We start from the raw sequence: 13,286 nt of genomic DNA, 5'->3' as shown, positions 1-13,286 counted from the left end.
ATTCTAATTATTATTGTCTGCTTTGTATATCTGATGCCTGACAGAACCCTTCTTAAACTCCTGGATTTGAAATGGGAGTGGGGACAATGCAGGACACCAATATGGAGTCTCAAGTTTGCTTTTATCTGACCTCACATTAGAAATTGCTATGAAATGAATCATTCAAGAAAACTCAACAGTGGTTCTCAACAGTTTACAAAAAATACAGGAATACTAACAGAAAAATATTTACTCATGTTAGAATTATTCTTTTCTAGATAAATATTATAGTCAAAATAAAATTATACTTCAAGAAAGGAGAGAATCTGATATACTAAATTGGTCATTCATTTTAAGAATTATAACTTTATGGTCCCCTATCATTATGAAATTCCAAAATGTGTCTCATAAAAATACTCAGAAACTGCCTGACCAGGCGGTGGCGCAGTAGATAGAGCATCGGACTGGGACATGGAGGACCCAAGTTCGAAACCCCAAGGTCACCAACTTGAGCATGGGCTCATATGGTTTGAGCAACACTCACCAGCTTGACCCCAAGGTCGCTGGCTTGAGCAAGAGATCACTCAGTCTGCTGTAGTTCCCTGGTCAAGGCACATATGAGAAAGCAATCGATGAACAACTAAGGTGCTGCAACGAAGAATTGATGCTTCTCATCTCTCTCCCTTACTGTCTGTCTGTCCCTATCTGTCCCTCTCTCTGACTCTCTGTCACAAAAAAATAAAAATAAAAACTCAGAAACTATAATATTTAAATAGAGGAAAAAATTGGGGGCATATAATAAAACACATCAAAGAATGTCAGCTATTTCTCTGGCAGGATAGCTCAGTTGGTTAGAGCTTCATACCGAAACACAGAAGTTGCCAGTTCAATCCCCAGTCAGGGCACATAGAGGAATCACCCAATGAAATCATAAATAAATGGAACAATAAATCAATGTTTTTCCCTCTCTCCCTTCCTCTCTCTAAAATTAATAAATAATTTTTTTTAATTTAAAAAAGAAATCTTGGCCCTGGGCGGCTGAGAAAGTGGATAGAGTGTCGGCCCGGCATATGGACATCCCAGGTTCAATTCCCAGTCAGGGCACACAAGAGGAGCAACCATCTGCTTCTCTTCACCTCCCTCTCCCTCTTCGCCTCTTGCAGCCAGTGGCTGGACTGGTTTAAGCGTTGGCAGGCACTGAGGATGACTTGGTTGGTCCCAGAGGCAGCCTCAGGTGCTAAAAATAGTCAGTTGCTTCAAGCGTAGCCCCTGAAAGGGATTGCTTGGTGGATCCCAGTTGAGCAGCACGCAGAGTCTGTCTCACTATCTCCCTTCCTCTCATCTAAAAAAATAATAATAAAATAAAATAAAAATCTTTTGTTTTATTTTTTTGGCTTCTCCAGCTGGCTGGGACACACAGCTCACGGACACCACCAGGGATGCTGGTGGCTTATTTTCCACATGGCACAAGGCACATGGTTATGGGTGTCAGGAAGGCTTGCATGTTGCTTGGGTAGAAAAGAGCTAGGCACCCCAACTTCCTTTTTGGTATTTTGCTGTTTTGATAAAAAAAAAAGAACCCAACTGCTTCTGCGTGCTCCAGCCTGCCTAGTCTATGGGGTGTGGTGAGAAGAGAGAAGGGACAGGTGGGAGCGATGATGGATGGAGGGGCTCAACTGAGCTAGCGCCTCTGGAAGTCTGGTGGCTGGTGGTGGCCACTGAGGATGGGAGCCCGGTGGTGGCTTTGCAGGGCTGGCTGCTTGTGCCTTCCTGAACCAGGTCACAGGTGATCACGCTGCTGGAGGCCTGGAGAGATTCCAAGGGTTCTGGGGACTCTAAACATGGTGGCCATGACGGGACAGTGGGCATCCTGAAAAAGAAGCTGGCCCACCAGTGACCTGGGTCTGCCTTGGGGAGTCCAGGGTGGTGGAGCACGGCTTCCTCAGGGCACATGGCACCTCCCAGGGGCTGTTACTGGAAGTGGAACCCAGGCAGCACCGGTGGTCATCGTGGGTGACCACGAGGGAGCAGCTGGAGGGGATGGCTGCCACGCTCTTGCTTGCGGACGTCAGCGCGCGATCGTGGGTGGCGGGAATGAGGGTGCTATGCCACAGAGCCCATTTGCAGAGGAGACTGCAGGAGGCTGCTCCACGACCGAGACGCGCAGGACTAAATAAAAACCTTAAGGTGATAGAAATTCTGTAGTGTCCAAAAGTCTTTATTATACCATTATCTGGAATATGTATGTTTTTAAAACTTCCAACCATATGTAAATTTAAGAAAAAATGAATAGTTATAATTATACCATTTAGGAAAACTTCAAGAACATTAACTTTTCTTAATGAAATATGTTTATACTGTCTCCATATTTCTCTAAAAATCTCTGGTGCCAATTGATTACAGCAGGAAAAAGATGTACCAACAGCCTCTCTCTTGCCTACTGATGAACATTTTGGGGGTTTGTTTTGTTTTGTTTTTTAAATGCTGAACCTTTACTTTATATTCACCATTTCCCCACATCAGGAAAACTGTTTCCATACCAACAGCATGAGCATCCTTTGAAAGTGAGGAAACGTCACCAGAATGTCCACCAGCTATTCAGGCATCTACTCATGAGAGTCACCGTCAGCAGGTTAAGCCAGATGACTTCCTGGCCTTGTGAGCTCTGTGATTTCAGGACATAGACATACATACATATGTGCCCTTCTGACATTCTACTCCCTAGAACAACCAGTCAGTTTCATCCCTTTTGTACTTAACCACTAGGAAATGCTGGTGAAGATCAGAGACTCTGGAGTCACCCAGACTTGGGTGCAGGTCCAGCTCCACGTTTCAGAGACAGGCCCAGGAGGCCAGAGGGGACCTGCCCGGGAATGCGGAGTGAGTCAGGCACCAGCACAGGAAGCAGGGTGTCTGGAGTCATCATGTTCTTCCCTAAAAGACTAAGCCCTTCTTCATGGATGCCAATATTTGTTGTCTGCACTGACTCTCATGTGGCACTCAACTCTTCCATATTTACCCAACCAATGGGCTAGCTGTCATATGGGTGCTTACTGCTGTTACTGATTTCATCTCCTTCAAATAGCTCATTGTTGACTTGACTCCTTTCTCCAAATCAACCGGGATTCTGGGACACTGTCGAGGGTGCTGCTCTGAAGGCAGGCAGTGCGCACTGCTGGGACTGTCATGGCAACTGGTATACCTAGGTGCTCAATCTGACAGTTCAGCCACAGTTTGTGAAGCAGGCAGGACCGGCATGATTATCTATTGTTAACAGATTAACTGAGGGTTACTGGGGTGACTGCCAGTTACTCCCTTCTGAGCGCCTTAGTTTCTTCACCACAGCTTCAAGTTTTTTCCAAGTCTAAAAGTCTATGCCTTTATAATTTGTCCAAGTTCACACAACTAGTTAGAAGCAAAGTCAGAACCAGGACAGAAGTTTCAGGGCTCCTATACCAGTGATCTTTGGAGCACTGATTTTATTAGTTTCCTAGGGCTACTTTAATATAAAGTCCCACACAGGATGGCTTAGAACAAGAGACATTTATTTTCTCACAGGCCTAAAGTCTAGGTGGTCAAACTCAAGGTGTTACCAGGGCCATGCTCTCTCTGCAACCACTGGGGACAATTCTGCCTCTTCCGATTTCTGGGAGCTCCAGAAGTTCTCTGGTTGGTGGCAGCATCACTGCCATTACGGCCATCTTTCTTACGTCTGTGTCCTCACCTGGTGCCCTCTCTGTACATCAGTGTCGAAATCTCCCACTTCTTAGAAGGACACCAGCCATTAGATTACAGCTCACCCCAATGATCTCATTTTAGCTTGATTACATCTGCAAAGACCCTATGTCCATTTATAGTCAAATTCACAGGAACAAGGGTTAAAACGTTTGTGGGAACTCAATTTAATCCACAAAACTAGTAATTCCAAACCTTAAAAAAAAGACTCTCCTTTATTCTGGCTCTTTTTCATGGGTTATCATTTTTTATTTTTCTGTTTTGAAACTAAATTTAATGGGATGACCTTGATCAATAAGAGTACATAGGTTTCCAGTGAACATCTCTATAGCATTTGAACTGTTGATTGTGTTGTGTGCTCATCAATCAAAGTCAAATCATTTTCCTTCACCATATATTTGTACTGCATTTTATTGACCTTGAAAAAGAACCAGCTCTTTATTGTATTCATCTTTTTTATAGTTTTTTGTTCTCTATTTCATTTAGTTCTCTAATTTTTACTATTTCCTTTCTTCTGCTAACTTTGGGTTGCCTTTGTTCTTGTTTTCCTAGATCTTTAACATGTGATATTAAGTTGTTTACTTGGGACCTCTCTTGCTTCTTGAGATAAACCAGTAATGATATAAATTTCCCTCTTAATACTGTTTTTACTTAATACTTTTTTGGTTTTTTGCTGCATTCCAAAAGTTTTGATATGTTGTGTTGTCATTCTCATTTGTTTGTGTATATCTTTTGATCGCTGTTTTTATTTCTTCTCTGACCCAGTCATTTTTTTGGAAGTATATTTTAACTTCCACATTTTTGTGTGTTTCTTTACTTCCTTTTTGCAGTTGAATTCTAATTTTAAAGCCTTATAGTCAGAAAATATGCTTGGTATAATTTCAATCTTCTTGAATTTGTTGAGGTTAGTTTTGTGTCCCAACATATGGTCTATCTTTGAGCATGTTCCATGCACACTGGAAAAGAATATATAAACTGATGTTCTGGGATGAAATGTTCTGTAAATGTCTATTAGGTCCATTTGGTGTAGTGTGTCATTTAAGGCTGATATTTCTATATTGATTTTCTGTTTGGATGATCTATCTAAAGCCATCAATTTAGTGTTGAGATCAACTATGAGTGCATTTTTGTATGTTTCTATTTTTAGATCAGTTAGTAGATGCCTTAAATATTTTAGAGCTCCCTGATTTGGTGCATATATATTAAGAAGTGTTACGTCTTCTTGATATAGTGTCCCCTTTATCATTATGAAATATCCATCTTTGTCTCTTGTTACTTTTGTTGCCTTGAAGTCAGTATTGTCAGCTGTAAGTATGACTACACCTGCTTTTCTTTGCTTGGAGGTTATTATTTGCTTGGAGAATCATTTTCCAGCCTTTCATTTTTGAGGCTACTTTTGTCTCTACAGCTCAGATGCATCTCCTGAAGGCAGCATATGATTGGATTTTGCTTTTTAATGCAATCTGCTACTTTGTGCCTCTTTATTGGTGAGTTCAATTTATTTACATTTAGGGTAATTATTGACAGATGAGGATTTCCTAGAGCCATTTTATGTTTTGTTTTCTGGTAGCTCTGTGTCTCATTTGATTCTTTTCCTTTTATTTCTATCAGTTATTTTTGTTCAGTGGTATTCCATGCTTCTTCCTTCTATTTCTTCTTTTCTTAAGCTATGTATTTCAGTTTTGGTTTTTTTCACGGTTGTTTACCATTAGGTTGTTGAGAAAGAATGATTCATATATACAAAAGTCCTTTCTCTTTTAAGTGCTTCTGTACTCCATTCTCTTTTGCTACTTCAGACCTCTACCCTCTACCCTTTTTATGTTTTTGTTGTCACAGATTACCCTTGTTTATATAGTGGTACCTTGATACAGGAGCACTTTAAATCACGAGCAATTTGAGAGATGAGCAGTCACAGGATTTTTTGCTTTAAGTCACAAGTAGATATTTGAATCACGAGCTTCCACCTCCCTCCACTAGATGGCCTGCCGAATGTTCTGAAAGGGAGGAAGAAACAAACTTCCATGGAAAGGATTTTGTTGAAATGGCCTCTAAGTGAAAGGAGGAAAGTGTGGCAAAAAAAAAAAGCCAAAAGGCAGTGAAGAAAATGATAATTATTGGGCAAATGAGTATATAAAATTTGTATTTTCTGAGTTTGCTCACTTTTATTGTTAAAAATGGCACTGGGCAGCACTCTGTGAAATGGCTAATTACCTTCCTGCTTGGGAAGGGCCATTGTTATGCTAATATCTCCTCCCCCTCCGCCAGCATCTTTGCCTGACCTTGAAGGCAAATACACTTCATAAACCAGTTTATTTCTTTACATTCTCTCTTATTATGCATATATGTTATTTATAAAATATTTCTTATTTAAAAGCATATAAAACAAGAAATTTGTGTGGCTTTGGGGGGGCCAGAATGAATTAATTGCATTCCCACTAATTTAAATGGGGAAATTCTAATTAACACACGAGCAAATTGAGTCACAAGCTCAGCCATGAAACAAATTAAATTCATATGTCAAGGTACCACTGTATTGTAAACTTGTTGAAGCTTTTACTTGCAATTTTGATTTTTATTATTTGTATCCAGTAAATAACCCCCTTGAGTATTTCCTGCAGTGAGGCTTTTCTGTATGTCTAGAAAAGCGTTTATTTCTCCTATATATTTGAAGGACAACTGTGATGGATATAGTACTCTTAGCTGGTAATTTCTCTTTCAGTACTTTGATTGTTTGAGTCCACTCTCTTCTGGCTTGTAGAGTTTCTGCTGAGAAGTCTGATGATAACTTGATGGGCCTTTCTTTATATGTTAAGTCCTTTTCCCTTGCTGCCTTGAGAATTCTTTGTCATTTATTTTTGACATTTTTTTTAAAATGTGCATTGGAGAAGGCCTGTTTGGGTTGAGGTAACTAGGCTTTTTTTTTTTGCTTCTTAAATTTGAGGATCTCACTCTTTCCTTAGGGCTGGGAAGTTCTCATCAATTATTTATTTGAATAGGCTCTCCATTCTCTTCTCCTTCTCTTCATCTTCCAAAATACCCATTATTCTTATATTGCTCTTTCTAATGAACTCAGATAATTCTCACAGAGTTCTCTTAGTTTTTTTTAATTCTTGAGTCTCTTTCTTCTTCCCTCTATATCATCTCTAGTTGCCAGTCTTCAATGTCAATGATTCTCTCCTCTATCTGGCTTGTGTATTGAGTTCTTCATCTCTGCTTTTAAAGTTTTAATCTCCTTGGTGAGGTATTTGTGGGGGGTTTTCTGAGCTCATTGAGTTGTCTATCAGCATTTTCTCTCATCTCACTGAGTATTTTCAGAACTTCAATTTTGAATTCTCTATAATTTAAATCCAAAGTTTCTATGTGATTTAGACAGCTTTCTGGAGATTTTTATTTTGTTTCTGAGCTGTGTCTCTTTCTTGGGTAGCCATGGTATTCCTTTTTTTCTGCTGTAGTCAATTTAGTGCACAAATCATTCAGGCATGCCAGTGAGCCCGGCTGGAGTTCCTTCACTGAGTTATAACTGTTCAATTTGTTGAAATTTCAAGGGGAGAGATTAAGAGTATCTCTTGTGCCACCATTACTCTGACATCCATGCTGGGTTCAAGATTTTTTAATAAATGTCTAGAAATTTCCTCCCAAGAAAAAAATGTAAAACCAAATATGGAAATAAAACCTACATTAAAATATGATTTATTTTAAAAAAAACAACAAAGATACATTCACTTTGAACATGTTAACTTTATAAAACCTGGAGCTCAGGGAAAAGTTCTATACTAGCTGACAGTTCATACAAAAAAGCACATATGCACAGTAAAAAACAAATTAGAATCTTACTGAGGCCCTGACCAGCTGGCTCAGTGGTAGAGCATCAACCCAGAATGTGGAAGTTCCAGGTTTTATTCCCAGTCAGGGCACACAAGAGAAGTGATCATCTGTCTTTCCACCCCTCCCTTTCCCCCTTCTCTCTCTCTCTCTCTCTTTCCCTCCCACAGCTATGGCTCGATTGGTTCAAGCAAGTTGGTCTCCCCAGCGCTGAAGATGGGCCCATGGCCTCACCTCAGGCACTAAAATATAAATAGCTCAGTTGCTGTGCAACAGAACAGTGGCCTCTGATGGGTAGAGCATCCCCTGGTAGGGGGTTTGCCGGGTGGATCCCAGTTGAGGTACATGCAAAAGTCTGTCTCTCTGCCTCCCCTCTTTTCACTTAATAAAAAAAAATCTTATTGGCACTCTACTTCATATTATATTGAAATTTCATGAACACATAATCTAAGTACTAACAATTTCTGGTGAGAAGAACTATTCTTTTAAGAGAATGGAACATTATACTGTTTAGCTCAGAAAATACAGAAATGAAATGAGGGTATTGATGAGACTGGCATTTGGAAGAAGCTTTTCAAAAGACTCGAAGGGATTGGGAGGGCCATTCCTTTAACTACCTCCTTTACTTATCAGCACAGTAAGGGAAAAATTCACCCATACTACACAGGAAAAACACTAGAAGCCAGAATGAGAGCAAACTGCTTCATAAATTACTGAAGCTGTCTGACTCTTAAGATTTAGAGTGCTTTAGAAAGTTAAATTTACATAAGGTTATGTTCCAATAAGGAAATTCTCATTAGTTGGCTTTTTATGCTTTCACCTTTTTTTTTAAGTGTCTTTTTTTAAATTAATGTACAATATTATGTTCAAGTGTTTAAGTTCTAATTTTATTTTTTAAATAGCTGTGTTAAAAGTTAGTGGTTTTTATCTGGATCTTGGCTTAAAGCACTTATAGAGTGTTATTCAATTACAGACCACAAAACCAAAGCACTAAATAGCAAATGACAGTTTATTCTAAATGAAAGAAAAGTACCTTCTCCAAAAAGTATTCATTTAAGGGTTAAAACGGTACATGAAAATACATTTAAAATACTAGGTTACAGATCACAAATTTCCAGAACTAATTCCTAGTTTTTAGTCCCAAACTCTATACACAATTATTTTTTAAAAATACAAAATAAATCTGGTCCTGTTAATTTTCAAAATTAAATTGCATGCTTATATTAAAAAGCTGGTGGTGGCCCTGGCCAGTTGGCTCAATGGTAGAGCCTCGGCCCGGTGTGTGGAAGTCCGGGGTTTGATTCCCGGCCAAGGCACACAGGAGAAGTGCCGATCTGCTTCTCCACCCTTTACCCTCTCCTTTCTCTCTATCTCTCTCCTTCCCTTCCACAGCCAAGGCTCCACTGGAGCAAAAAGTTGGCCTGGGCACTGAGGATGGCTCCATGGTCTCCACCTCAGGTACTAGAATGGCTCTGGTTGCAGCGGAGCAATGCCCCAGATGGGCCGAGCATCGCCCCCTGGTGGGCATGCTGAGTGGATCGCGGTCAGGTACATGTGGGAGTCTATCTGTCTGCCTCCCCCACTTCTCACTTTGGAAAAATACAAAAAATAAAAAAATAAAAAATAAGAAGCTGGTAGTAATGTTTTAATAACATTTCCTTTTTAAAAAAAATTACATGTAAGCTACAAGAAAGCTCAAAAAACTTGAAAGTGGTAAAGACCAAGATTAAAAAATACCTAAAAGGTATGTTAAAGATGCAGATAATAGAAAAGATACATCAACACATCTTTAAATGTTATTTTAATCTAGGTCATCACCTATCTGTATGCATCTCTTCATTTTATATCATAAATGAATCTTAAAATACGTATATATGAATCAAAGTATAAAGTAAGTTAAATGTACTGATACTCATTTTTTTAATAATTCTGTCAATCTGCTTAATCAAGTACAGAACTATCATTAAGTTTGTAAATTAAGATTGTCATTTTTAAGATTTTCTTTCAAATTGGGCACATTTGCATGTGCAGATTTTCTTAAAGATTATTTCCAACAATCTTGTTTTTAAGACTATTGGACTTATTTCTAAATGTATTCAGTTGAACAAAATCAACACTAAACAACATACCTTTCAGATAAATTAAGGCTTTGGTGAAGAAGTTCTAATTTTTGACATGTCTCTAGGCTGTCAACAGATGTCGAAGGCAATGAGTCTGATTGCACCTTGTTGGCATCACATAAATTAGCATCGTTTCTAGGTAGGGTCTTTCTGAATTTTCGTCCTAAATCCGTCCATAGCACATTCGTCAACACAACTCTGAGTTGCCTGTTACACACATAAATAATTAATACATACAGTACTAAACATTGTATAATACATGAATTCATCACAAACTATAACAAATGAACACCTCCAGGAATTCTAAATTTCAGTTCTTCAAGCAATTAAACAGAATAGTAAATATCATAAGTAAAAAATTTGCTTAACCATTCTCAAACATAAATTAAAAAGTAAAGCCTTTTTCACTTAAATTGGGATTTTCTTCAGAATTCTGTTTGTTACACTACAACTGAAGTCACACATGTACAGCTGTTGGATTCCTGGTAACCCATCTGTGCCTGTTTTCACTGTTAGTAGAATAACAATATACATCTGCACATCTCATCACAGGGGCAACTACTTTCTGCACTAAAAATGTTCTTCTTTTAGCATTTATAGATTTGGAAAACACTGTTAAAACTAAGGGTACAACAGAATATCATCTACAGTCTGAAGCCTATATAGTCTTAAAATACAGATTTAATTATACCTTTTTTATTTCTAAAGATATTTAGAAATTTAAACATTTCAAAACATTTCCTTTTATTATATCTATACCAATTTGAAAAGTACTTCCAGTTCTTTGCCTCACCACATTTTGCCCATTACTCATTCAATACATCTTTGGGTGGACATACTGGAACCATGGAATATAGTTTTTGCAGTAGTGTAAACAGGCTACCAAGTAAACTTGAAACAATGTCAAATGAAAAATGGCTGAAAGGATTGGAAATAAGAGTGTCTATTCTGCCTTGGCAGGTTGGCTCAGTGGTAGAGCATCAAAGTGGAAGTCCCAGGTTTGATTCCTGGTCAGGGCACACAGCAGAAGCAACGATCTGCTTCCCCATCCCCTTCCTCTTCTCTCTTATTCTCTCTCTTCTGCTCCCACAGCCATAGTTCAAATGGTTGGAGCAAGTTGGCCCCGGGCATTGAGGATGGTTCCATGGCCTCACCTTAGGCACACAAAAGCTCGGTTGCAGAGCAACAAAACAGCAGCCCCAGATGCGCAGAGTATCAGGAGTAGGGGCTTACTACCGGGCGCATCCCAGTCAGGGCACATGCAGTAGTCTGTCGCATTGCCTCCCTGCCTCTCACTTTAAAAAAAAAAAAGTGTCTATTCTACTCCCTGGTACTAGTTTTGGACACCAGCTTGTTTGCTTGCTTAACAAACATGAGAATATTAAGAAACAGAAAGCAAAGTGCTCATGTATTTTAAAGATAAAATAGATATCAAAGAAATCACTTGTTTGCAGCCGCTACTTGGGGCTATATCTTCAAACCATCTGAAAGGGGCATACCAGTCTTCAGGGGACCTCCACAGAATGCACTTGAAACTCTAAACATTTTGAGATTTAAAAAAAATAATAATCACTAGGTTTTAAAATTATTATTTAGAAATAAAGAGATGATTGACATTTCTCTGAATGAATAAGAATTCATTCTTCTTTCAACATACTATTACCTGCTAGCAGAATTCTAGCATCTGAAGATTCAGCAATGAACAAGATGGTTATAGTTCTGTCTTAAGAGAGTTTACATTCCAGAGAATTACCTAATTAATTAATTACTTAATTAAAATTATGATGAGTGATATGAAGGAAAAGTACAGATGGGGGCACTTCATCTGCCCCAAATCAGGAAAGGTTTTACTGAGAATATGGCATTTAAGCTGAAACTTCAAAGAAGAACAGGCACTACCCAAAGGAAACGGGAGGAAAGTGGACAGTTATCTGAAAGGGTAAATGGCTCTGATACGAGTAATGCTTGTTCAAGGAAATGAAAGGACTTTTGAGTGCTTAGAGTGAAAAGGAAATTTGTACAAGATAAGGATGGAAAGTTAGGTGGGACCTTGTGGACTATATTAAGGTTTTGAGACTTTATGTCAACAGCAATAGAAATCTACTAGTTTAAAAAAAAATGATGAGATCAGAAGTGCATTTTTAAAAGATCATTTTGACCTTTTATGAAGGATGAAATGGGAGCACTTAAGTCAAAGGGTAATAAAAACGAATTTAGAGACATAATGATGACTTCATCAGGGGTAGGGTCTTGGAATGGTGGAAGCAGAAACGAGAACACAATGAGGTGAATAAATGGAAGAGGAGGAAAGGCAGTCGACATATGGCTGTGAATAAAGGCTACAGGATAAAATCTGAAGATAGATGTGAGGTGCAGGAAAGGCTGCTTGATTATTAGCTGACTCGATAGCTTACGATATAAAATATCTGTGTAAGTTTAAGTGCCTGTGGGAAGAGGTTGAAGATACAGGACACAGAAAAATTAACAAAATAAAGTTTCTTAGGAAATGACATAAGAGCTAATATTTACTGAACATGCACTATATATCAGGCTCTGTGCTAAGCATTTTACAATGACTTACTTCATTTAATCCTTACAACCACCTTATAAGGTACAATGGTAACTCTTCTGCTGTAATTGAGAAGTCCAAAGAGAATGATTTATAACTAAGCCCATCGTAAAATGGGTGAGTCAGTGAAAGTGGGATCCAGACCACACACTCTCAACTCTGTTGCCAGCAGTTTTCCGTCATGCTGGTTTGTGATGGGAAAAGAGGCAGCTTTTTTCCTTCTAGGAAGTAGAAGGAATCAAGACCACCTTTCCAAAAGGATATGAGAGGTAAAGAAAAACAAAAAGAAGAGGTTTCAAATCACTGCTGTGGAGAGGGGGAACACAAGCTGACTAGAGAAACAGTAAGATTATCTTGCAGTTTAGGAATCTAGTGATACTAAAAATCATGAATTTATAATGCCACAAATACATTGTTTTGTGACTTCGTTTCATCAGTATTCAGCCACCTTGGTGTCAACACAACGCAAACAGACAATTAGGTTCACAGGTGATTAATTAAAGGAGAAAGGCCATTTCACAATGGAGAGGTCAGCAGCTGCCTCCTTACCCAAGTGATCAAATAGAAGACCATCAACAGCAAAGCAAGCAGACATTATGTATCCCTAGATATCATGCAGTAAACAAATGGCATCAGTCATGAGGTACAATTCCAAAAATGTAACATAAACTTAATTATGAGGACAATCCCAGATAAATCTGAAAAATCTAGAATGTAGGACATTCTAAAAGACAACTGGCAAGGACCTTCAAAAGAGTTGATGTCATGGCTTAAAAAAGAGAGAGAGAGAGAGAGAGAGGCAGCAGCTAGTTTAATATTAAGAGACTAATGAGACATAAAAACCAAAAGAACTTCAATTTGATCCTAGATTCTAAAAATAAAATAAAATAAATGGCATTTTAGGGACAGTCATAAAATTCTGATTCTAGACTTTACATAAGATGATAATATAAAATCATTGTTAATTTTCTTCACAGTGTATTTTGGTTATTATAGGAGAGGATATCTGGTTCTTACAAAATGCAGACTAAAGTGTCTAGAGGTGAAGTGTCATGATGTCT

General features: G+C 38.5%; 2 protein-coding genes across 8 annotated transcripts in view; one reads left to right on the top strand and one right to left on the bottom strand.

Annotated features, from left to right (window-relative positions):
* TRMT10C (tRNA methyltransferase 10C, mitochondrial RNase P subunit) overlaps positions 1-13,286 on the top strand; it is a 203,696-nt gene that overhangs the window by 97,070 nt on the left and 93,340 nt on the right. The window lies entirely within an intron of this gene.
* Positions 1-13,286, bottom strand: part of SENP7 (SUMO specific peptidase 7) — a 156,227-nt gene that overhangs the window by 79,857 nt on the left and 63,084 nt on the right. For 4 of the 7 annotated variants that reach the window (XM_066241676.1, XM_066241675.1, XM_066241678.1 and 1 more), the window contains one exon: positions 9,666-9,863. The exons of the other annotated variants lie outside the window; for them this stretch is intronic. In XM_066241676.1, coding sequence (XP_066097773.1) covers positions 9,666-9,863 — 198 coding nt within the window. The remainder of the gene's footprint in view (positions 1-9,665; positions 9,864-13,286) is intronic. 7 annotated transcript variants of the gene reach the window in all.

The sequence above is a fragment of the Saccopteryx bilineata genome, chromosome 8 (assembly GCF_036850765.1).
Source record: "Saccopteryx bilineata isolate mSacBil1 chromosome 8, mSacBil1_pri_phased_curated, whole genome shotgun sequence".
Taxonomy (NCBI): Eukaryota; Metazoa; Chordata; class Mammalia; order Chiroptera; family Emballonuridae; genus Saccopteryx; species Saccopteryx bilineata.
Note: the sequence above shows the minus strand (reverse complement) of the source record. Positions and strands in the feature narration are given on the sequence as shown.